Here is a 21,430-nt window from a genome sequence, read left to right on the forward strand (position 1 = left end):
CCGCTGCTGCCCTCCCTGCATCCCGGGGGCGGCGCCGCATCAGGCCCGCCCCGGAGCCCCGCCCGCCCCGCGCTCTAGTGCCCAGAGCGGGCCGGCAGTACCGGCCCGCCTGGGCCATGTCTGCCGAGCCTGAGCTCATTGAGCTTCGAGAACTGGCACCCGCGCGGCGCACAGGCCTGGGCCGCACCCGTCTGGAGCGCGCCAACGCGCTGCGCATCGCGCCGGGCACAGCACGCAACCCCACGCGGCAGCTGGTCCCGGGCCGCGGCCACCGCTTCCAGCCCGCGGGGCCTGCCACACACACGTGGTGCGATCTCTGTGGAGACTTCATCTGGGGCGTCGTGCGCAAGGGCCTGCAGTGCGCGCGTGAGTAGCAGCCCCGCACGCTGGCTGGCGAGAGCGAAATAGGTGGCCAAGGGTTTGCGCTGTTGCTACAGGTCAAGCTGCGACGGAGGGGGTCGGCGGGGGTGGTCCCAGCAGACTAGGTCTGTTTCCTTTGCCCCATCTGGGATGAGAGTGCCGGCTAGCGGTTTATAGCCTTACCGCTGCTAGGCACCATCTGCCTCTGAGGCACATTTGGGCCGAGGAGGCCGTCTGTGAATAACAAGGTACAGATTTCAAGTTTCTTCTTAAAGTGCCTTAGCCGTTCTTGAGAAAGTCTTTGTGCCTACCACCCTCTGAGTAAATGTTCTCAGATATGCCCCTTCCAAAAGTTTCACTTACTGTGTTCCCCTCCAGACTCCCTGGGGTGAAGGGAATCCACCCACCTTTGGAAAGGGATCAGGAAAAGATTAGAACCTTGACTAGAACCTAAAAAATTAGGCCCCCTGAAAGAAGGAATTTTGTCGAGTCTTTATTTAGGAAATACCTACTGCAACCCAGTCAGCCTGGTGCTAATACATGAAACCAACAGCCACACAACAGTGGTCCTTCTGCCTTCCCAGGAATCATCACCCCGCCAAGCAGAGGTTGCTTTCCCACTGCCAATACACTGCTAGAACCACTTGGGATGCCTTTCCAGCCCTCTAAACCCCTATGCCTGCACCCTACCTCAGACCTGGTAGATCAATTACTGGGAGGATATCAGTGATATTTATATAACAGATTCTAGTGTGCAGCCAGGATTGAGAACCACTGCTCTGACCCACTTAGCACCTTAGGGGAGTATCCCAGACTGGAAATCCTATCCTCCAGTATAGAAGTCTGACCAAATTCAGCTAGGAGGAACATGGGATTTATGACAGTATACAAAACATAAACAAGGGCTGGGGCACTGTAATGTTCCCAAGGAGAAATAAAGTGACCATGGAAATGGAAAACAGGAGAAATTGAGTATGTGTCAAAAGCAGACATAAGATGATTTGGGTTTGTTGTATTTTGTTTAGCTTGAAACAACTGGGAAAACAGGATTTTTTTTTTTCCTGAGATGAATTCTGGTGACAGTAGGGGTGAAATAGAAGAAAGGTGAGTTAAATTTTGGCTATATTGGTTTGAAATATCTATTAGGTATCCAAATGAGATTCTGACACAGCATTTACCAGATGGGGAGGTCAGTGATGGAAGCAGAAACCCCTTGGCTCTGTGTATTGAAAATACACAGAGCAGGGGAGTGATCAGTCCTGAATCTTGGACACCCTGGAAATTGAGACAAAACCAGCAAAGAAGCTGCAGGGAGCGGGGAGGAAAACCAGGATAGTGTGGAGTCCTCCTGGGAACTAAAGGTTGGAGCAAGCACCAAATGATGTTCAGGTGAAGTTGCCTAAGAAGGGACTGCTGAATTCAGTAGTGTACAGGTTGCTGAGGACCCTAACCAGGGCGGTATCCTGGAGGGAGGGTCAAGTCTGACTGGAATGGATGGAGGAAAGAGTGAAGGTGAAGAATTGGTGTATGGGAACCAGTGTTCATACATTTGGTGTGAGGGAAGAGACTTGACAACGAGAGGGGGGCATGGGTTAAATAAAGGCTTTTATTTACCTTAAAGTAAAAGGGTGGAAGGAGGGTTGCCAGGAAGAGGGAAGTTTTGTGCTAGGCCTGGATCCCTAACCGCCTGAGGCCTTCCCACTAGTTTCCAGTCGCTGGGGGACAAAACACTGTAGAGTCTCTGTAAAAATGGGTGATAACAGTTCCTGAGACAAGGCAGATCGTGCAGAGCCCAGCCGGCAGTGGCCTTCGCCCCGGGGCTTCTATCCCGGGAACGTTTCTCCGAGCTGGAGCTGAGGCTCCTCCGTCTCACAGACAGACCTCTCTGCAGATTGCAAGTTCACCTGCCACTACCGGTGCCGCGCTCTCGTCTGCTTGGACTGCTGCGGGCCCCGGGACCTGGGCTGGGAACCGGCGCTGGAGCAGGACACCAATGTGGTGAGCGCGGGACTGGGGGGGTGTACGGGTGAGGCAGGGACCCGCAGACGAGCCAGTTACACATAAGGCGTTCCCGAGGGCCGCCCGGGCGTCGGGCACAACGAGCATTCTCAGAGCGGATTACCCTGCGGCAGAAAGTTGCTAACTCAGCGCCCGGGCTCGAAGGGGTGCAGGGGGCACCGACGCCGCGCTGACTGCCGCGAACCGCCGAGGCTCGGCGCACGCGCAGTTTCCCACACCCGCATCCGGTCAGGCGGCGCGCGGCGCACATGCGCACTCTCTGAAGTGCCTCTGCCGGGGGTGGGGCCTACCGGACCGCCCAGAGCGGAGCTGCTCTGGCGATGAGGTCATTTCTGGAGGCTAGGAATGTGCGGCCCCGCCCGTCGAAGTTCCTCCCCCTGAGGAGACTAAAGTTAGGTCCCAGCTGTCTACGTTTCAGTGTTAACGGTCGCGGCGAGGACGCGGCCCTGGCGCACGCGCACGCTGACACGCACGCGCATACGCGCTCGGGGCGGCGGTTGAAGGCTGCGGACGCCGGGGACGGGGGAGCTGGCGGGCGGCGCGGGGATGGGCGAGGCGGACGCTGGGACGCCTTCTTTCGAGATGACCTGGAGCAGCACGACGAGCAGTGGCTACTGCAGCCAGGAGGACTCGGACTCCGAGCTCGAGCAGTACTTCACGGCGCGCACCTCGCTGGCGCGCAAGCCGCGCCGGGACCAGGTGGGGGCCGCGGGCGGCGGGCGGAGGGTGGTCGTCGGGGCGCCCCCCCTCCTCCGTAAGCTGCCCCGGCCGCAGCTTCAGGGCACGCCCGCCCTCCTGCCGGCGTGAAGCCCGGCCCGGCCCGGGGCCAGCCCGCCCCGGTGTCGAGTGCTGAGGCCTCCTTGCTGTCTGTCACAGACCGGTCGGACAGGGGAAGCAGCTCCGTGGCTTGGGGTAGACCGGGGAGGTGGAGATCAGTGACTAAAGCCAACTGCGTGGTCTGGGCCAGCACCTCGGTGTCCGCGTTCGAACGCTGCCGCCCCCTCCTTCGGGGGACCGGGAGAGGAAGTGGAGGGGGAGGAGCCCGCGCCGGGAATTGAGAAGTGTGCTTTGGAGGGAGGCGAGGGAAGGTCCACGCCCTTGCAGTGTGCCCTGCGGTTGGAGCCTGCTGAACCCCCCTTCCCCGCGTCTCGCACCAGCCCTGGGCTGTTAGCAGCTGATGAAACGTGCAAGATTTTGATCCCCACTCAGGAGTGGACCTGGAGAAAGGGGATTTGGGAATGGATGGGATGGAAAGTTTGTTTTATAAGCATCCAAGAGCACTTGACCAACAAAAGTTGAGAAGGTTAGGTTATAAAATAACCTGAAAGAGTTCAAGGGAGATAGAGTTACTAATCCAAAATTGTAAGGTGTGGTACTGGGGCAGCTTTACCTCTTGAGTCTCCTAGGTGTCCTCATTGTCAGGGACCTCTGTGCTGTGTGCCATGAGTGTAACTGCCAGGCGAATACAACTGTTTTGGGGACTAGTACACCTCAGGAGGGTGTCAGAAAAGACATGGGACCTCTCCGTATACCTTGCAGCACTGGGGCAGAATTCCTTACGTAAGGCAAGAAAGGGAGTTGTGGATGATTCTTTAGGTAAAAATTCTTACCTCAAAAGCTCAACCAGACCTTGGGTGCAAGGTTTGAATGTGGCTTCTTGGCACTGACTCTGTCAATCAGGCCTGAACTGTTTTCCATTGTGGAAAGGTGAGGAAACTACAGACATTAACCAATTGAAAAGGAGGCTAGGAGTCACAAGTTGTGTGTGAAGTAAAACCACCAGTCACTATGAACAGTGGCAGAGTGGAGGGTGAGTCACTGTGGTGCAGAAGGGGAATTCTGTGGTCCTACTATGCACCCCTTTGGGATAGCTTTTGGAATTCTACAGCAGACAGCTTTGAAAATGGGAAAAAAAAAAAAAAAAGCCTCCTCTTGAGTCCTGGCAGGACAGTGCAGTGCCTCCAATCCAAGTCCATTGTTTTATGAGTGAAATACTGAAGAATGTTCATGTGCAGAAGAAGGTTCATGTGTAGAAGGGAATGAGCATCCCAGTCTAGGGTTCCTGGGTAACCCAGGAAGAAAGAAGATTTCTCAATCCCAGACTCCTGGAGCTCAGAGCTGGGAATAAGTTAGTGCCATCCCTATGCCCAGCCTGCTTTGTAATTGGAATTCTCTTCCTTCATGCCCTGACATTAGTGTGGATTCAGCTTTTCTCCTGCCCCTATCACCCCTCCCATCCTGGTACTACTGCCCATTTGGAGCATTCCTTCCTGCCCCCAGTCTGCTCCTTGGGCCTGAACAAACACATCCACCCTTTATTCTCAGCCTCTGGCCCTCATTTTACTCACACACACCCCCACACCATTTGTGCTGCCTTTACATAGGGTTTCTCACTATCCCCAACAAGGTTTCTACTAGAGTCTTAGTGTTCTCCATCCAGGACACCTTTGGAAACTTGGAAAAGCAAATGGGCTGCAGTTCCCAACCCCTTTTCCAATGAGACCCCAGCCTCTGTCCTCAGCTCTGAGTATTACTGGCTGCTAAACAGCAACAGTTGCAGGTGAAGAGCAGACTGGTAAAAGGCTATGGATTCTACCCTACCTCCTCTCATCTCCTCCATTCATCCCTGTAAGGTGGTTTAAGCTTAGAGGGCTCCAAGGCAGCTGTCAGAGAAAAGAATTTCTGTCCTGGGTACGAGATTATTCTGCAGGGCACCTTCTGGTGGGAACTCCCCTGGGACAAGGCATTGGTCAGCAGTGATCTCATCTGTCTGAGACACTTCCAAGTAGGACCAATCTGGGGTCAACAGGAAGTAAGACTGATGCAATGGGGCCAAGGGAGTTTGGTAGAAGAAAGTTAATTCAGAGCCCTGGCTACCCTGGTTCAGACTCCACCCTTCTGGCAAGAATCCAGTCCTTGGGGCAGTGGAGGAGGGGCAGAATGGTGGAGCTAAAATCTTCAGGCTAAACCTCTAGATAGTAGGGATGCAGTGCAGAAGCCCATTTGCTTGGCACTTGTGGGACAAACTACTGGGTGGTTGCCTCTCTGACAGATTGCAGCTTGACCTGAAGCTGCCTTTTGTGCAGATTAAATGGCATGTTACATTGGTTTTCTGCTATGTCTGAGACATGTATGGTTGGCCCCAAGTTCCCACAAAGGGGTGTTAACATTGTAGAGCTTGCCTTTCCCCGCCTGCCCCCAGAGAAGACCCCAGAGCTCCCACCCTGCAATAGGTCATGGCTCTGCTGGCGCAGAGTAGCAAAATGATCTGCCTTCTCCAGCACACATCCTGACCCTACCCAGCTACAGTGATGGAATCAGATTGTACAGTTGAGAAGTGGCTTTACTATAAACAAAAAGTCCCAGAGGCCCTTATCTTTTCCTGGCCCCTTGTCTTACACTGTCATTTGCCTTAGTTTTGAGGTATCCTTGTGGCCACTCTTAGTGCTAAGAAGGCCCCAGGCAGGTAGCAGAAAGAAGCCAAATGGTTCTGCCTTTGCTGTCTCTACCTATAGTCACCTGAACCTAGCCAGCGATGGATTTTTCACATCAAGCCTAGGGCTTTGTTATCAATTGCCAAAGGCTAGCCAGAGGTCATTTTTCAGAATGGTCCACTAAGAGCTCATCTCCCTGCCTGTGAAGTGCTTTGCAGTGGGATGGATTCCTTACGGCCCCTATGCCCATTCTGGTGCATCTTTCAGGATGAGTCCGTGGCATGGGAGACAGCTGACCTTTCTCAGGCTGAGATTGAGCAGAAGATCAAAGAGTACAATGACCAAATCAATAGCAACCTCTTCATGAGCCTGGTGAGTCAACAGCCTGGGGAGGGCAGGAACCCAGCTGTATGCTTGATGTCCAAAGGACCAGGTATTTGGGGCTAGACAGTGATTTCACATCCAGACCCCCACCTGGACTGGTGGTCCCCTAATCTGTTCCAGCTCATCTAGAACCTGGTCATAATTCAACCTCTCTTTCTCTTCAGAACAAGGATGGCTCCTACACAGGCTTTATCAAGGTTCAGCTGAAGCTGGTACGCCCCGTTTCAGTGCCTGCCAGCAAGAAGCCACCCTCCTTACAGGATGCCCGGCGTGGTCCAGGGCGTGGCACAGTTGTGAGGCGTCGCACCTCCTTCTACCTGCCCAAGGATGCTGTCAAACACCTGCATGTGCTGTCACGCACCCGGGCACGCGAGGTCATTGAGGCCCTACTGCGAAAGTTTTTGGTGGTGGATGACCCCCGGAAGTTCGCCCTCTTTGAGCGGGCTGAGCGCCATGGTCAAGGTGGGCTTCCCATTTAGCCCACTGTGTCTGAGACTATATATGCATGCATCTATGCGTGCTGGGGCTGAGGGAACTGGCCCTGACTCTTATTAAAACACTGCTTTCCTCCTATCTGGCCCTCAGTGTACCTCCGGAAACTGTCAGATGATGAGCAACCCCTGCGGCTTCGGCTCCTTGCAGGGCCCAGTGAGAAGGCCCTAAGCTTCATCCTGAAGGAGAATGACTCCGGGGAGGTGAATGTGAGTACATGGCCCTCCTTAGTTTCTTGGTTGTCACTGGGCAGTGCTGGTGGGTTGCAGCTACAGTAAGGTTTGGAGGAGGAATAGGGCTGGAGGATAAACCTTACAATGCCTCTCTAGGACTGTGTGAGCTCTATAGCTAAAATAAAGGTTTCTGGGCCATTTGTGCCAAGGTCTAGGGCCTGTCCTAAAAAGCTCAGGAATAACTGTCTTGGTGCTTTGCTCTCTTAGTCTGGAGAATCATCAGGATTTACAAAAGTCCATCTGATAGCATGGTGATCCCAGATTAGATCAAAACCACACAGATGGGGTCCAGGATGTCATAGACGCTCAACCTTCAGCATTAGGACTTTTTATCTGGAAGCTTCCTGGCTTCAAGTAATTGAATGTATGGGGTGGGATTACCACTCAAGAGTAGGCATTTTCACAGGGAACTGGAAAACATCTGGTTTGGTTGCCTTTCCAAAAGATGATGCCCTACTTTGTGCGGTCCATTTTTATTTGATCTGTTGTTGGGAATCCTAGCACAGATCATTCAGCAAGAACCTGACCTCAGAAGACCCTGTCCTAGTTCGATGACCATGAAACTTTTCTGGGGAGGGCCTGTGGGCTTTGCCGTGTCTGCTACAGCCTGTGTCCTGTCCCCCACTGCAGTGGGATGCCTTCAGCGTTCCCGAACTACACAACTTCCTGCGTATCCTGCAACGGGAAGAGGAGGAGCACCTCCGCCAGATCCTGCAGAAATACTCCTTTTGCCGCCAGAAGATCCAGGAGGCTCTTCATGCCTGCCCCCTGGGGTGACCTCTTGTACCCCTGGGTGGAAGGAGAGTAGGCAGCGCCTAGGGCATGCCGAGTGAATGTGACAGGGCCCGTGTGGCCTGAAGAATGAGTGTGCGTGGAGGCCCTCTGTTGCTGGGGGAACGAGCCCAGAGAACAGTGAAGAATCTGGCCCCCTGTGTCACCAGTGGGTATAGCAGAGCATGGCTGTGCACCCTTTTGCCCTTCATGTCTTGGTGGCCAGGGTTGCCCTGGATAGCTGCTCCAGGCAGCAAGGGTAGAGAATACCGAAGTCTGCATAATTTGTCTCAGATGCGAGAATCTTGGAGGCCCAGCAACAGAATAGGGTTGTTTACAGGGATGAGGGCCGTCATTTATGGAGAAAGGTTGTATGTTTTGGGTCTTAGGGTGTCAGAACAGCCCTATCAATGCCAAGGGTGGGTGTTAAAAATCAGATAGGCATCTAGGAAGAATCTAGGTTTCCCTCTGCAGTGCCCTCTGACTCCTCACACATCCTGGGATCTGAGAGTGCTGGTTCATGGTGCAGCAACAGTGCCTCAGTGCCTCCTTTGAGGAAAATGTCCCTGGGTCAGGATTTGTGAGTGTGGGCACTGACCCAGGTCTGTGCCTTTCTTGCCAATCAAAACCAGGGTCTATCCTTCAAGTATTTTTCATAATGTGTGTGAATGTATGTAATATTTTGTGGCCTCAGCTGAATGCCTCCTGTGGGGAGAGGGGTGGGGGTTACAGTCATCATTAGGGCCTGAGAGAATTGGCTGAATAAAGATTTAAAAAGCCTGTTTTTGGAATGTTTTATTATGGACCCTCAGCCACTCATACCAGGGGCCACTCATAGTTGCCACTCATACCAGGGGCTGCTAAGGGTGATGGGCAGAGAGTCATAGCACATTTACAAGGTCAACATGGGATTAAGGCCAAGGAGTAAGGATGACGTGTTCCGTCATTCAGCACCCTGGGGCTCAGTGTACATTGGAGGCAAGGATTGCAGGTACAGCCAGAGCTTAGGGACACACACACACACACACACACACATCCCAACCCCCCCCACCCCCGCCAGCACCCCCCCATGAGCTACTACTAAGTACTAGACACTTCGCGGCACCTAGAGCGCAGCTGTTACTTGCCTTCATGACGGATGCATTCTGGTGGCTTTGTAAAAAATCAATATGAAGTTCTTCACACCTGAGCGTGGCTATGCGACACACAGCAAATTCCTTAATTAGCCTTAGGTTCGGGTTTTCATCCACATAGGACGGTGGTGATAAGATCGATGTGGAACTAGAATGAATCCAGACGGCAACTCCGCAGCAAAGCCTGGGGTCAGACCCTGAAGTGCCGGTTTGGGGAAATCTGGTGGTCGGGAGGTCCTGACGGACCTGAATTCTGGTGATTGGGGACGTCGGGCCCTCCCACAAACCTGGAAGAAATCAAGAAGAAACAGCTCCCGCTACCGGGAGGGGAGCTGCTCAGCTGGGGGGAGCGTGGCCTGCTGGGACCGGACGTTCCGCAGTGCATGCTGGGAGGCCTGGCGTCTGAGGCCGGCTGTTGGCCCGGTCCAGCCGACCGACGAGGAAAGCAGCCACTCAGACGCGGCAGCGTGCGGAAGCGGAAGTGAGGTTTCCGTGGAGACAGCGGAGCCTGCGGAAGGTGGCGGCGGCGGCAGCACCTGCGAGCGGAGGCCGAGGTGGGGTATGGCGGCGCCCACGGCCCTGTGAGAGCTCCTCGGCCGCGGGGCCCGCCATGCGCCGGCGGCCCTGACATGGGCGCCAGCGGCTCCAAAGCGCGGGGCCTGTGGCCCTTCGCCTCGGCGGCGGGGGGCGGCGGCCCGGAGGCGGCGGTCTCGGAGCAAGCTTTGGTGCGGCCTCGAGGCCGAGTCGTGCCCCCCTTCGTGTTCACGCGCCGCGGGTAAGGGCGTGGGTTCCGCCTGGGGGAGGCCAGGCGGGCGGCCGGGCGCCCCGAGCCATGGGGAGCTCCCGCCGCTGTACCTACCGGGATGATTCATATTTTGGGGCACTGTAGGAGCAGGTGGTGGGGAACGCCGTGCTGTCGGCTCCTACTGGCCTGCCTGCTCTGTCGGTGGCCCTATGGGAAGAGGTTTGTCTCTGGGCAGGCTCTTCTCACAGAATGCTAAGACAGGACTTCCCTGGGCCTTCAGGACCTCTTCTTTTCATCCCAGCCTGCAAGTTGAAGGCACCTAGTCTCTCCCCCAGTTCTTCCTAGGGGGAATGATCTGATTTGGCTTTTGCCATTTCTCACTGTGGTGGGGTTGGACTTGTGAGAGTAATGGCCAGGAAAGAAGGGGTGGGACCTGAGGCAGAAGACCCTCAGACAGGCATGTTCTTGAGGTCTAGAGTGCTGTCTTCCTCCTCCTCCCCTAGAGCCCCAGACAGGAGCACTACATTGGCCTGGCCCTGGTGGGCCCTTGGGGACTGGCACTAAGGTGATGCTGGAGATTTAGCTGTAGATACCAGGGAGACCCAGCAGTGGCATTTTGGCTGCACCAGCCTCCTGGGAGTGGGTAGGAAGGATGCAGCCTTTCTCCCTTAGGCTCCTTCCTAGCTCTCATCGGCATTGTACCTGTACCGGCAGTGTCTTCTGAAGTGAGACAGACGTGTCCAGGCCACCATTATGCCCACTCTAGAAGTCCTGGGTGAAGAGTATAATATTGGAGTGGTTACTCTTGCCGGACAAACCAGTGATGAGTGTGCTCTGATGTGAACTCTCTACTTCGGGTTTGACAGAGCAGCACTGGCCACCAGTCCACTCCCCACTTTCTTCTAGTACATCCCAGATCCTAACAAGGAACTTTTCAGGCATATCATCTTCTTTTCCTTCTAGCAAGGTTGTTCCTCCCCATTTAGGGGTGACCACACTTCATATGGTCTGTGGCATTTGCCATGACCAGGTGTGGGGTTCCAGCCCAGCCTGTTCCCCTCTCCCTTTACACAGCTCCATGTTCTATGACGAGGATGGGGATCTGGCTCACGAGTTCTATGAGGAGACAATCGTCACCAAGAACGGGCAGAAGCGGGCCAAGCTGAGGCGGGTGCATAAGAACTTGATTCCTCAGGTGAGGGGCTGGGCAATGTGTGGAGGTAGACCCAGATGGAGTCTATTGTCAGGGTGGGGGGTCTTGAGGGTGGAACTGGGAGGAACAGAAAGGCTTCTTCCTGGAGCAGGGGCCCTGAGCTGACCCTCATTAGCCTCTGTTTCCATGGCAGGGCATCGTGAAGTTGGATCCCCCCCGCATCCACGTGGATTTCCCTGTGATCCTCTATGAGGTGTGAGCCTGAAGGGTGACAGGCATAAGCACCCCTGGCCCCAACAAGAAACCCCCCCAGGCTCAAGGTGTGGCTTCCATTGAGGAACCTAGGCTGGGGCCACAACCCTGAATAAACTACATTGGCCTGGAACCTTCAGCTGTGAGCAGGACAGTCCTGCAATGTTAGTTGGGTATTGGTTTGTATGTGGACAAGAGGTGGCTGGTAGCTGGCGAGAGCTAATGGCGGAGTTACCAACTCACCTTCTCCAGCAATCCTTAAAAGGAGCATGCAGGGCATATACTGGTCAGGACTGCCTGGTTCCTGGGCCCACTTCTGGCCTGCTTTCTTCCAAACTTGCCTACGGCCCAGCCCTGCTAGGGGCTACAGCACTTTACAAGCAAGGTCTGCCTTCTTCCAGCCCCTGAGCTGTGGGAGTTGTAATCAAGTGGGAACTTCCTTTCCCTCATTTCCCTTACCCCCCTGTCAGAGCATTTCAGCCGTTTGCTACCTCGATTCCTTCTGTGTTGGACAGAGACTGGGGGCAGCACAAGCCTGATTCTACCTGCCTACCTGCCCATCTGCTCCCACCCCAGATGGATGGACAGTTTACTGGCTATTAACAGGAGTAGGGATTGGTGTCAGAGACTTCTCTCTCCAACCTGGGCTGTTCTGATACTGCAACTTCTTGTTACACCCACCCCTCACCCCCTGCGCCAAGTGAGAGGGCATAGGACAGGATCAAGAAGGGCTGTGGATGCCTGTGCCTATGGGGAATTGCTCCCGCCCGCCTACTCTAATCTCCCTTGCCTTTGCATTAGCGCCCCCACCACCACGAGAGACCATCGGCCATCCTACAGTTAGGGACAGCATCCTAGGGCTGGTGCCAATAACTGAGGAGCCCAATGCCCCTTCCCCTGTAGTATCCTCACCCCTTCAGAATCAGTCAAGGGAAAGTACTGGAGCCCCTGGGTAGGGACAGAAAGGCAAGAGCAACCATAAAAGGAATGCTAAAATGTGAAAGTCTGTAAGTAGTCTAGTCTATGATGTTGGGGCAGAGTCTGATTTCTCCATAGAAATGACTTTAAAATTCCTTACTGTGCAAGCTCTATGCTTCAAGAGTGTGGGAATGGCTTGGGGAGGGTGGCCCCTATTCTAGAAAGGCTGTTGTATTATTTGTTCAGTTTCAATAAAATTATTTGTAGACCCTGCATGTAAGAGTGGTACCTTCTGGGGCTGTGACACCTGGTGTCTAGACTACCTGTGCTCACTAGGTAGACCTGGGTCCAGAACTCTGGTGCCTCCCATCTCCAGCAAGGACCAGCCAGAGTAAGCCTGAGCCCAGCCTGTGACCTTCCCAGTCATGACCAGCAGGTGGCAGTATATTCACACAGACCTCACAGCAGATCCCCTCAGATGGGGGCCACTCGCTTGTCTGTTGTGTACAATATAGGTGGAGACAGCTGGAATTGGAAGGACTTCAGGTGATTCACTAGGGCCCCACCTGTCTGAACTCAGGTGAAAATGTGGCCTCAGATAGGCCTCCAGCAGTGCCAGCTGACCCTACATTGTCACAGCATGAGCCTCATGGACCTCCAAGGCCCTGCTTTAGGTGGACAGCAGACACATGGGTGCCACCATGTCCTTGGCTTACTGCCAGACTCAGCACCCCAAGCCCACCTGCCCCCCAGATCTGCCTGAGACCACCACCAGTAGAGCAGACTTGGGGCTTCTGTTTTAGCAGGCAGAGCTCAGCTGTGTAATCCTTATTCTGTTCCCTGCTGCTGTCTTCTCACCTGCCTGCACCCACCCTGCCCGCACCCCCTCCAGTGGCCATTCAGCCTACACTTTTGATCTTGCTATGAGGCAGGTTCTCTGCTAAGCTTAGCTCTTGGCCATCAGCCCGACTCCCAGTTAGGGAAGAGGGACAGAGGCTTCTGGGTTTGAGAAGTTGCCCTGCCAGTCCTTTGGAGGCTTCAATTTGTCAAGGCCAGAGCAGGATCACCCTTTGCAGTTTAAACTTGCAGTTCTTCTGTGGCTATGAGGCTGGTTTTCTGCTAAGTTTAGATCATCCTATTTTCTTTTTTTTTTTTTTAAATAATAAATTTTATTTTTATATTCCCCATTCCCCATACAATTGCAACCCCCCCCATTCTGACCCCAATCCCTCCCCTCCCGCCCCTCACCCCTCAAAAAGTGTCTCTGGTTCATAGTTTTTTGTTGATTTTGATAGATCATCCTATTTTAATTTTTTTTTTAATTTTTTTTTTTTTTTTTTTTTTTTTATAGAGGCATGCTTTATTTATTTGTTTGCTGGTTTGTTTGTTTGTTTTGTTTATACATGCACTGGGTACAGTCAGAAGCGCGGGAGGGTGAGAGAATTCACCAGAGCCAGAGCGGGGAGCAGAGCAGGCAGAAGGACCGAAGTACACTGCTGAGGGGAGCAGCGGGCGGCAGGAGAGGTCTGCACGCCATGTGGGACCCTCCTCTGGTGGCCGGGGAGCAGCCGGGGATCGAACCGGCGCCGCAGAGGCCGCGCGCAGTTTCACAACCCAGCGCTCAACCGCTGCGCCACCGGGGAGGCCCATAGATCATCCTATTTTCATGATAAAATGCCATGCATAAGGCCCTGTCATCCTCCACTCCCCCCACTACTGGCTATCTCAAGGCCAGGGTTTGCCCATGCCAAATGGCATCCCATCTCCCATCACCATTGTCCCAATATGGGGAACTCCCTGTGCTGGGCCTGCCTGGCTGACCTGAAAGCTGAAAACAATGAGGGTCATGGCAGTACTTCCCCACTCCCTCCCACTGGGCTGTTTTCACTTCCTTCCCGCTGGTTGCCTGAGGAAGTTCCCTGCCCTGGGATGATCTGGCCTGGCCTTTGTTTCCCCCCCGCTGCCCCTCCCTTGGCACTTCCTAAACCTGTCCCTGTTGGAGCCAGCACAGTGGTACAGTGACAACACCTCCTTCCCAAGTCCTAAACTCCGTGGTCCTCAGGGGCAGACTCTGGGGTATGTACCAATCTCTGCTAGTTCGCCAATAATACAACCTTTTGTTAAAGGTTCTGGGCCCCCAGAAGTGAGATCAGTGGGGTGTTGGGGATAGGCTCAGATTGAGGGTGTACAGGTTTGTCTACACCTCTGGATGGGCATGCTGAGATCATACTGCAGTTCTCCCTGGGGCCAGCCAAATGATGATCACCCCCTTCCTCACCCATGTTGTAAGAACCCCCCTGTTCTGCAGTAAGTCAGTGAAATCCACCCAGGAGTGTCCACTAGCAGAACTAGCACTAACACCCTGCAGAACTCTCCCATCCCTGCCCTTCCCCTCATACTGTTCCCATACTGTCACACACATTAACACTTTATCCACTTTGTCACACATGGGACACTTCCATGCTCAGTGGGAAAAAAAAATCAACTGGGTTCCTTCCTGAAAGTTCCCCTAACCCCCCACCCCCACCCCAGAACGCATCCCTTTTTACCACCAGCTTTGGGGGGTACTAGAATACCCTCCCCAGTAGCTCCCCAAAGCACCACCATGGGGCCCATCCACTCACATCCTGGGGAAGGGAAGGTTGTTGAGAAGAGCTAAAGAACCCTAAGGTGTTATGGAAGCTACATGTGTGAGGAGGCTGGCACCCGAGCTGTGTTCCAGAGACTTCCTGTCACTTGGCACAGTTCCCCCAGGCCACAATCTACTGGGGAAGTGTGGGGAGGGCAGTCAGCAAGGCACGCTGGAGGGAAACAGGGTCAAGCAGCCCCCTCCCTCGCTCCTGTTCTGGCCCTTTCCGCTCAGAGGGGCAGCAGGAAGTGAGGAGAAAGGGCTGGGGTGGGAGGCGGGTCGGGTGGGAGGGGATGGGTTTTATCAAGGCGCCGGAGGGCTGCCCACGGGCAGCAGCTGGTGCAAATAGCTTGGCTGAAGAGTCTCTCTTCCCAGGAAGGAGGGAAGTCGACTTACTGAGCCAACGGACCCCCCTCACAGGTGAGCGCAGACTACTAGTCTGTACCACCCTAAATGCATGCGCTCACTGCAGCGCCCCTTCTCTTCTCCCAGGTATGCGGGCTGGGAATGGGCAGACAGTGCAGACCGGAGGCCTTTAGGGCGCTGAGCCCCATATGAAGGAGCAATCTAGAAAGGAGCCTGGGTTTCGCCCGGCTCCAGCTCCAAGTTGTTCCCAGGCGAGAGGGGCTTGCGGGCCAAGTGATTTAGGAGACCCGGAGGAGCCCCTCAGGCCATGCCAACTTTCTCTGTGGTCGGGGTAGGAATTTATACAAGGGTGGCAGCTTTCTCAGTGCTGAAAGAAAGCGGGGAGCGGGGGGGGGGGGGGGTGTTTCCCACAGACCTCCCAGAGACGGTTCAGGAAGAGACAGGATGGGCCTGTCCCAGATGCAGGTCGAAGACCGGGGCGGAGTCCTACCCCCAGGCCTCAGAGAGCTTATTGGCCCCCACCCCCGCAGGCCACGCTGTGCCCCTAAGCGCCTGTTGCCAGGGCAACCACCGCCTGGACCCCGCCCTGGGAGGATTGGAGGCGGGTGCTTAGCCCCCTCCCCGAGTCTGGCAAGGGGCGGGACCTCCCGTCTCGGGGGCGGGGGGAGGGGAGCCCCGATCAGTAGCGGGTGAGGAATTAAGTGTCCCGGGAGCGGTGGGGCGGCTCTGGTCACCGTTCCTCTTTCCACCACCGAAAGGCCCCAGGACTAGGGTCGACGCTCAGGGAGCGGAGCCACCTGAGCTGCTGTCCTGACCAAGGCCTTGGGGGGGCCGCGGAGCTCCCACAGCAACTCCTTTCGGCAGGGCCGGGGAACCTCCTACCTCCTTTATCCCCCTTCCCGGCCCTTCTGCTGTCCCTTTAAGGGGCTGGCCGCCGCGCGGAGCGGAGCGGACTGTACCACTGGAGGCGGGCTGCGCGGGGGTGACCCCTTAGGCTGATGACGCTCGCAGCTGAGACTCCGGAAGAGCGCCCCGTTCGGAGGGGCCTCCAGGTCCCGAGTGGGTGGCCATGCCCCTTGGCGGAGGATCTGGGGGCCTCGGAGCCGGCAACACTCCACTAACGGCTCAAAAGCAGGGCACCCCTTCCCGCCCCGGCCGCCAGCCCGCCTGTGCCCACCTCCGCGCTGGATTCTTAAAGGGCCGGAGGGGCGGGGGGCGGAGCCAGAGAGGCGCCGAGCCGGGGCCGGGCCGGAGAGATCGGCCGGAGCGGGCTGGCCGGGGATGGCGGTGGCCATGGCGCGGGTCCCGGCGGCGCCCCGAGCGAGGTGAGGGCGGGCGGTGCAAGCCCGGCGGCTCTGTCCCGGCGGGCTGGGTGCTGTACCCCGGCGGGTCCTCCCTGAGAAGTGGCCCAGAGACCCTACCCCCAGCCGGCCAGACTCTGGCCCCACGTGCGGGGCGGGGGCGGGGTCCCGCACAAAGGCCAAGCGGAGTGCGCTTTGCCCCGGACCTGCCGGCCGGCGGGGCGGGCACGCGCGCTTAATCCCGGCGGCTGGGAAGGGAAGGGCGGTCTGCGGGCGCCGCCAGGGGATATCCTGCTGCCCCTTTGTCCCCACAGGGCCTCCACCAAGCTTGGGAAAGTGCTTGGTGAGCTCGAGACAGAGACAAAGTGCTGACAGCCTCGCTCTTCTGGGCGGACACCACACGTATACCAGCTCCTCAGCTTTCAGCTTGCTGGCCTCTGCGTGGGCTAGCTGTGCCCTGCCTTACACAAATGCTGTCCTTTCCTTGGACCTTGAGTTCTTCACGGGGTGCAGAATGGGTCTAGGGTTTAGGACTCTCAAATCCTGTATTGGGCCATAAGCAGGCATGCATCTGTCTCTGGGCAGTGAGTCCATGGCCCAGTTTGTCCAATTCTCAGAGGGATCACAGACCTAACCGAAGTCCCTGCCCGGTCATAGGCCACCTGCCCCAAGAAGGAGCCCTATGTTCCTGGCAGTGAGTCCCCAGGGCATCTTGCCTGCCCCTCCATGTCCTATAGTCTCAAAACAGTAACAACTGCGTAACAGGATCTGAACAGCCCTGAGCACAGTGAGCCATGGAGCATGGCCTTTGGGAGTGTGGATGGGTTTGCAGTTGTCACCTCCAGGATTCTCCAGACTGACTTGCTCTCTCCCATCCTTCCCCCAGTTCCTGAGCTGGTGTCAAGCAGGTGACACTGTCTTCCTGAGGCCCCCAGCATGTGGGCAGGCCTGGGCCCCACCGTCACATTGGCCCTGGTGTTGGCGGTGGCATGGGCCTCAGAGCTCAAGCCCACAGCACCACCCATTTTCACGGGCCGGCCCTTTGTGGTAGCTTGGGACGTGCCCACACAGGACTGTGGCCCACGCCTCAAAGTACCACTGGACCAAAAGGACCTAAAAGCCTTTGATGTGCAGGCCTCACCTAATGAGGGTTTTGTGAACCAGAATATCACCATCTTCTACCGCGACCGGCTGGGCCTGTATCCACGCATTGATTCGGCCGGGAAGTCTGTGCATGGTGGTGTGCCACAGAATGGCAGCCACTGGGCACACCTGAAGATGCTGCAGGAACATGTGGAGCACTACATTCGTTCGCAGGAGTCTACAGGGCTGGCAGTCATCGACTGGGAAGACTGGCGGCCTGTGTGGGTGCGCAACTGGCAGGACAAAGATGTGTACCGTCGGTTATCACGCCAGTTGGTGGCCAGTCGACACCCTGACTGGCCATCAGACCGCGTAGTCAAGGAGGCACAATACGAGTTTGAGTTTGCTGCCCGGCAGTTTATGCTGGAGACACTGCGCTTTGTCAAGGCAGTGCGACCTCGGCACCTCTGGGGCTTCTACCTCTTCCCAGACTGTTACAACCATGATTATGTGCAGAACTGGGAGAGCTACACAGGCCGCTGCCCTGATGTTGAGGTTTCCCGAAACGACCAGCTGGCCTGGCTGTGGGCTGAGAGCACAGCCCTCTTCCCCTCTGTCTACCTGGAGGAGACACTCGCTTCCTCTGCCCATGGCCGCAACTTTGTCAGCTTCCGTGTTCAAGAGGCTCTTCGTGTGGCTAACACCCACCACAAGAACCATGCATTGCCGGTCTATGTCTTCACGAGACCCACCTACAGCCGCAAGCTCACGGGGCTCAGTGAGGTATGTGCCTCCCATGACCTTCTGCCTTCTTCCTCAGTTGCTGGGAGCCTCCTACCCTATGGTACTGGCTACTATAAATCCCCTCACCTCATTCTCTCTGTAGCCTCATGGAAGGGTGGCACCATTATCCCCACTTTGCAGATAGGAAAACTGAGGCCCAGAGATGCTGACAAATGTTCCAAAAGCTTCCCAGCACATCCAGGATTTGGACATAGGCGTTCTGACTTTGAAGTTCATCCTGATAGCTATGACCTAGGCTCAAGTGGATCCTTGGCTTGGGAAACGGATGCAAAGTGCAGGTGGAAATGGCTTACACTTTTAGGAGAAAATGAAACAGAGCCTTTGTCTGGGGGCAAAAGGGGAGGACTGGCAGATCTGCTGCCTGTGACTATGCCAGTGCTTCTCTTTTTCTCCTTTTCCTAATAAACCTGTCCTTTTAGAATGGAAAAATATAAAAAATGTGGGGGGAAAAAACAGCCTCCCTGGTGGCACAAGGGGTTAAGTCACAGCACTATGAAGTTATCCATAGTCATGAGTTCAGTCCCTGACCGACCAAGGAGCTGACCCACATGGCGCAGCAGACCTCTCCTGACTCACCCGCTGCTCCCCTCAGCAGTGTACTTCTGTCAGTCTGCCTGTTCTGTTCCCCGCTCTGTCTCTGGTGAATCCTCTTACCACCACCCGCCCCCCACACCTCTAGCCTATACCTACCCAGCTCTGGTATGCATAAATAAATAGAATAAATCTTTAAAAAATAAATAAAATGTAAGAAAAAAAAGGCGGTGGGAGGACTGAGATACTGGTCACCAAGTCGGCGGGCTGGCTTGTTTGTCCCTCGAGCCCTGCGGTCTCAGTCTTCCCCAGTGACCATCCCCTTCCCACAGATGGATCTCATCTCCACCATTGGCGAGAGTGCAGCCCTGGGAGCAGCCGGTGTCATTCTTTGGGGTGATGCAGCGTACACCACCAGCAATGTAAGTCACACCCATCAAGCCCACTGGAACCGAGTAAAGGGACAAAGAGTTGGGTTTTTGGCTACCAACCTCAAAGTGGGCAAACATAGTCTGCCTCTCACCCAAGGCATCCCTCTATCCCAATAGAGAAAACAAGAGATCTCTTCCCTGCTCCCAGAAAAGGGGACATGCAATCCTGAGCAGCTGTTAAGTTGCACCCTTCCCCTCCTGCCCTGCTGAGCAATGTCTTTGCCCCCATTCCCTTCTGCGAAGTAGCAACAGTAAGGGCTTAGGCATGTGTTCCCTGCACACAGAATTTCCATTTCAGCCTGTGGGCAGAGGCGACTGACCCTGAACCCTGATCTTTGCCCCCAGGAGACCTGCCAGTACCTCAAGGATTATCTGAGTCGACTGCTGGCCCCCTATGTTGTCAACGTGTCCTGGGCTGCCCAGTATTGCAGCTGGACCCAGTGCCATGGCCATGGACGCTGTGTGCGCCGAGATCCCAGCACCGATACCTTCCTGCACCTCAGTGCCAGTAGTTTCCGCCTAGTGCCTGGTCAAGTATCTGGTGAACCCCAGCTACATCCAGAGGGGGAGCTCAGCCGGGCAGACCGCAACTACCTGCAAACACACTTTCGCTGCCAGTGTTACTTAGGCTGGGGTGGCGAGCAGTGCCAATGGGACCTCAGGAGAGCAGCTGGGGATGCCAGTGGGGCCTGGCCTGCGTCCCGCCTCATCAGCCTACTAGCTCTGGCAGCCCTGGTCCTCACCTGAACTCTGTAGGGGTCTCTCCTGGCTGCCATGCAAGCTGGCCTCTGCTACAAGGGCTCTGTCAGGCATATCAGAGCCTACAAGGGGTGGACAAACTGGAGCCGGGAAGGGGCAGAGCCCCTGGGATACCCAGCAGGGTGTCCATATCAGCTCTCATCCCCCTGTTCTAAGGGGGAGGGGCAGTCCCCTGGGAAGTCCCTTCTCTCCCTGGAGAGAGTAAGAGGGGCACAGCTGGACCAGGGAGGATCTGACCCTACTCCCCTGCCCCTGGATAGTTTAATTATTATTATCATCATCATCATCTTCTTGGAATTTCTTTTGTAAATTAAATATAAAACAGCTGCTTCTGTGCTTGGACTGTGTACATGAAGGCCAGGGTGTATGAGAAAGACTCTGTGGTCTTCCATGAGGCTTTAGTGCAAATCTTGTCCACCGAGATGCTTGCCAGGAACATCTCATTGTAAAATGTGTTCACTGGGGCCTGGGGGCCCAGGGATACCCTTCTCTGCAGTTATTCTTCTGGGGCAGGGGCCACTGGGAGTGGAGGGACTCACATTCTATCCCAACACCAAGGATCTTGTGTTCTCCACATTGACCAGAAAGGACTTGGCCCCAACCTTGTGTGAGAGACAGAATTCATTGGGCTTTTGCTTGGCCCTGTATCCCCAGCTGGATCCGTACAAGAGGCCTCGCCTTGCCCACCCCAGGGAGAAAAGGGGAAGTGGATGTTTGATCTTCCCTGGCTGGGCAAGTAGCCAGACCTCCCTGCTGTTCTCACAAGCAGGGATGGATCTCCTTGCCTTTCTGCTCTGCGGGGCAGTGAACAGTCACCACACACCTCCCCCATCTGGATTACAATCCTCCACTGGGTATGATGGGAGGGAGGTAAGCAGGTACCTCCCTGGGTACCTGGGTCCTGAATCCTGAGGTCTAGTCACTTACAAACCGCGGAGACGTATGATGGGGTTAGAATGCAACATCCTGAACCTGGGAACAGGGACATCAAAGATGAGAGGACATGGCTAGCCCCAGCTGTCCCAGGGAAGAGACGAGCACCTGGGGCAGTCAGAACAGCTCTGACCTGCCTCACCGGCTCTGTCTGAAGGGAGTCACTCTGGGTGGGTCCCTGCCCCTCTCAGCCTGTCCTTGTCAGTGTTAGCTCAGCCCCTGCCTTAGGAAACACTGGCACTGGGGAGACAAACTCAGGAGCAGCCAAGTGGTGAGGAGAGCAGCCCGACACGAGGCCTCTGGAGAGGTTGCTTCAAGAACAGTCTACCATGAATTTTGGAAGGAGAGGGGGAAGCTCACTGCAAGGGTGACACTACACAGCTGTAAACTGTACCCACCTCGCTGTGAACCCTTCGTACAAATCTGATCACCTCACTTCCCCAGCAAGAACTGTCCTGTGGGGCAGGTAAGGGAGCGGCCAGGAGGTGGCTCAGGGCTGAGGCATGCACAGCCAGAGCAAGCAGGCAGGGCTGGACCCTGAAGCTGGACTGACTCCAGGCGCACACACACACCCCACTTGTACCAATCCAACCAGCCCAACCTGGCAGTAACAGGCCTGTGGACAGAACCCTGGGTGGGGGAGGGGTTCAGGCACCCCCAGCTTCTTCCTGTTATTCCACTACCAGAGCTTCTTCCTGG

The 21,430-nt window shown here is 55.6% G+C and overlaps 3 protein-coding genes across 5 annotated transcripts; all 3 read left to right on the forward strand.

Moving 5' to 3' along the window:
* Window positions 1–116: 116 nt before the first annotated feature.
* RASSF1 (Ras association domain family member 1) lies at window positions 117–7,699 on the forward strand (the record flags this gene model as incomplete). Of its 3 annotated transcripts, none has more annotated exons than XM_084248088.1 (6): window positions 117–366; window positions 2,240–2,358; window positions 6,081–6,185; window positions 6,362–6,659; window positions 6,783–6,898; window positions 7,553–7,699. In XM_084248088.1, 6 exons carry the CDS (start codon window positions 117–119, stop codon window positions 7,697–7,699), a joined length of 1,035 nt encoding a protein of 344 aa, XP_084104214.1. The 3 variants fall into 3 exon arrangements, with proteins under 3 accessions (XP_084104214.1, XP_084104215.1, XP_084104216.1); XM_084248089.1 differs by having other exon boundaries at window positions 2,252–2,358; XM_084248090.1 differs by lacking the exons at window positions 117–366; window positions 2,240–2,358 and adding an exon at window positions 2,926–3,078.
* Window positions 7,700–9,455: 1,756 nt separating this feature from the next.
* On the forward strand, window positions 9,456–11,025 carry TUSC2 (tumor suppressor 2, mitochondrial calcium regulator; the record flags this gene model as incomplete). The annotated part of the gene is made up of 3 exons (XM_084248383.1): window positions 9,456–9,601; window positions 10,646–10,766; window positions 10,918–11,025. 3 exons carry the CDS (start codon window positions 9,456–9,458, stop codon window positions 10,981–10,983), a joined length of 333 nt encoding a protein of 110 aa, XP_084104509.1. The 3' UTR covers window positions 10,984–11,025.
* Window positions 11,026–17,029: 6,004 nt separating this feature from the next.
* On the forward strand, window positions 17,030–19,886 carry HYAL2 (hyaluronidase 2). Its single transcript, XM_084246743.1, has 3 exons — window positions 17,030–18,056; window positions 18,941–19,030; window positions 19,385–19,886. Exons 1-3 carry the CDS (start codon window positions 17,127–17,129, stop codon window positions 19,784–19,786), a joined length of 1,422 nt encoding a protein of 473 aa, XP_084102869.1. The 5' UTR covers window positions 17,030–17,126; the 3' UTR covers window positions 19,787–19,886.
* Window positions 19,887–21,430: the final 1,544 nt, after the last annotated feature.

Source organism: Talpa europaea (assembly GCF_964194135.1).
Source record: "Talpa europaea genome assembly, chromosome: 11".
NCBI classification, from domain to species: Eukaryota; Metazoa; Chordata; class Mammalia; order Eulipotyphla; family Talpidae; genus Talpa; species Talpa europaea.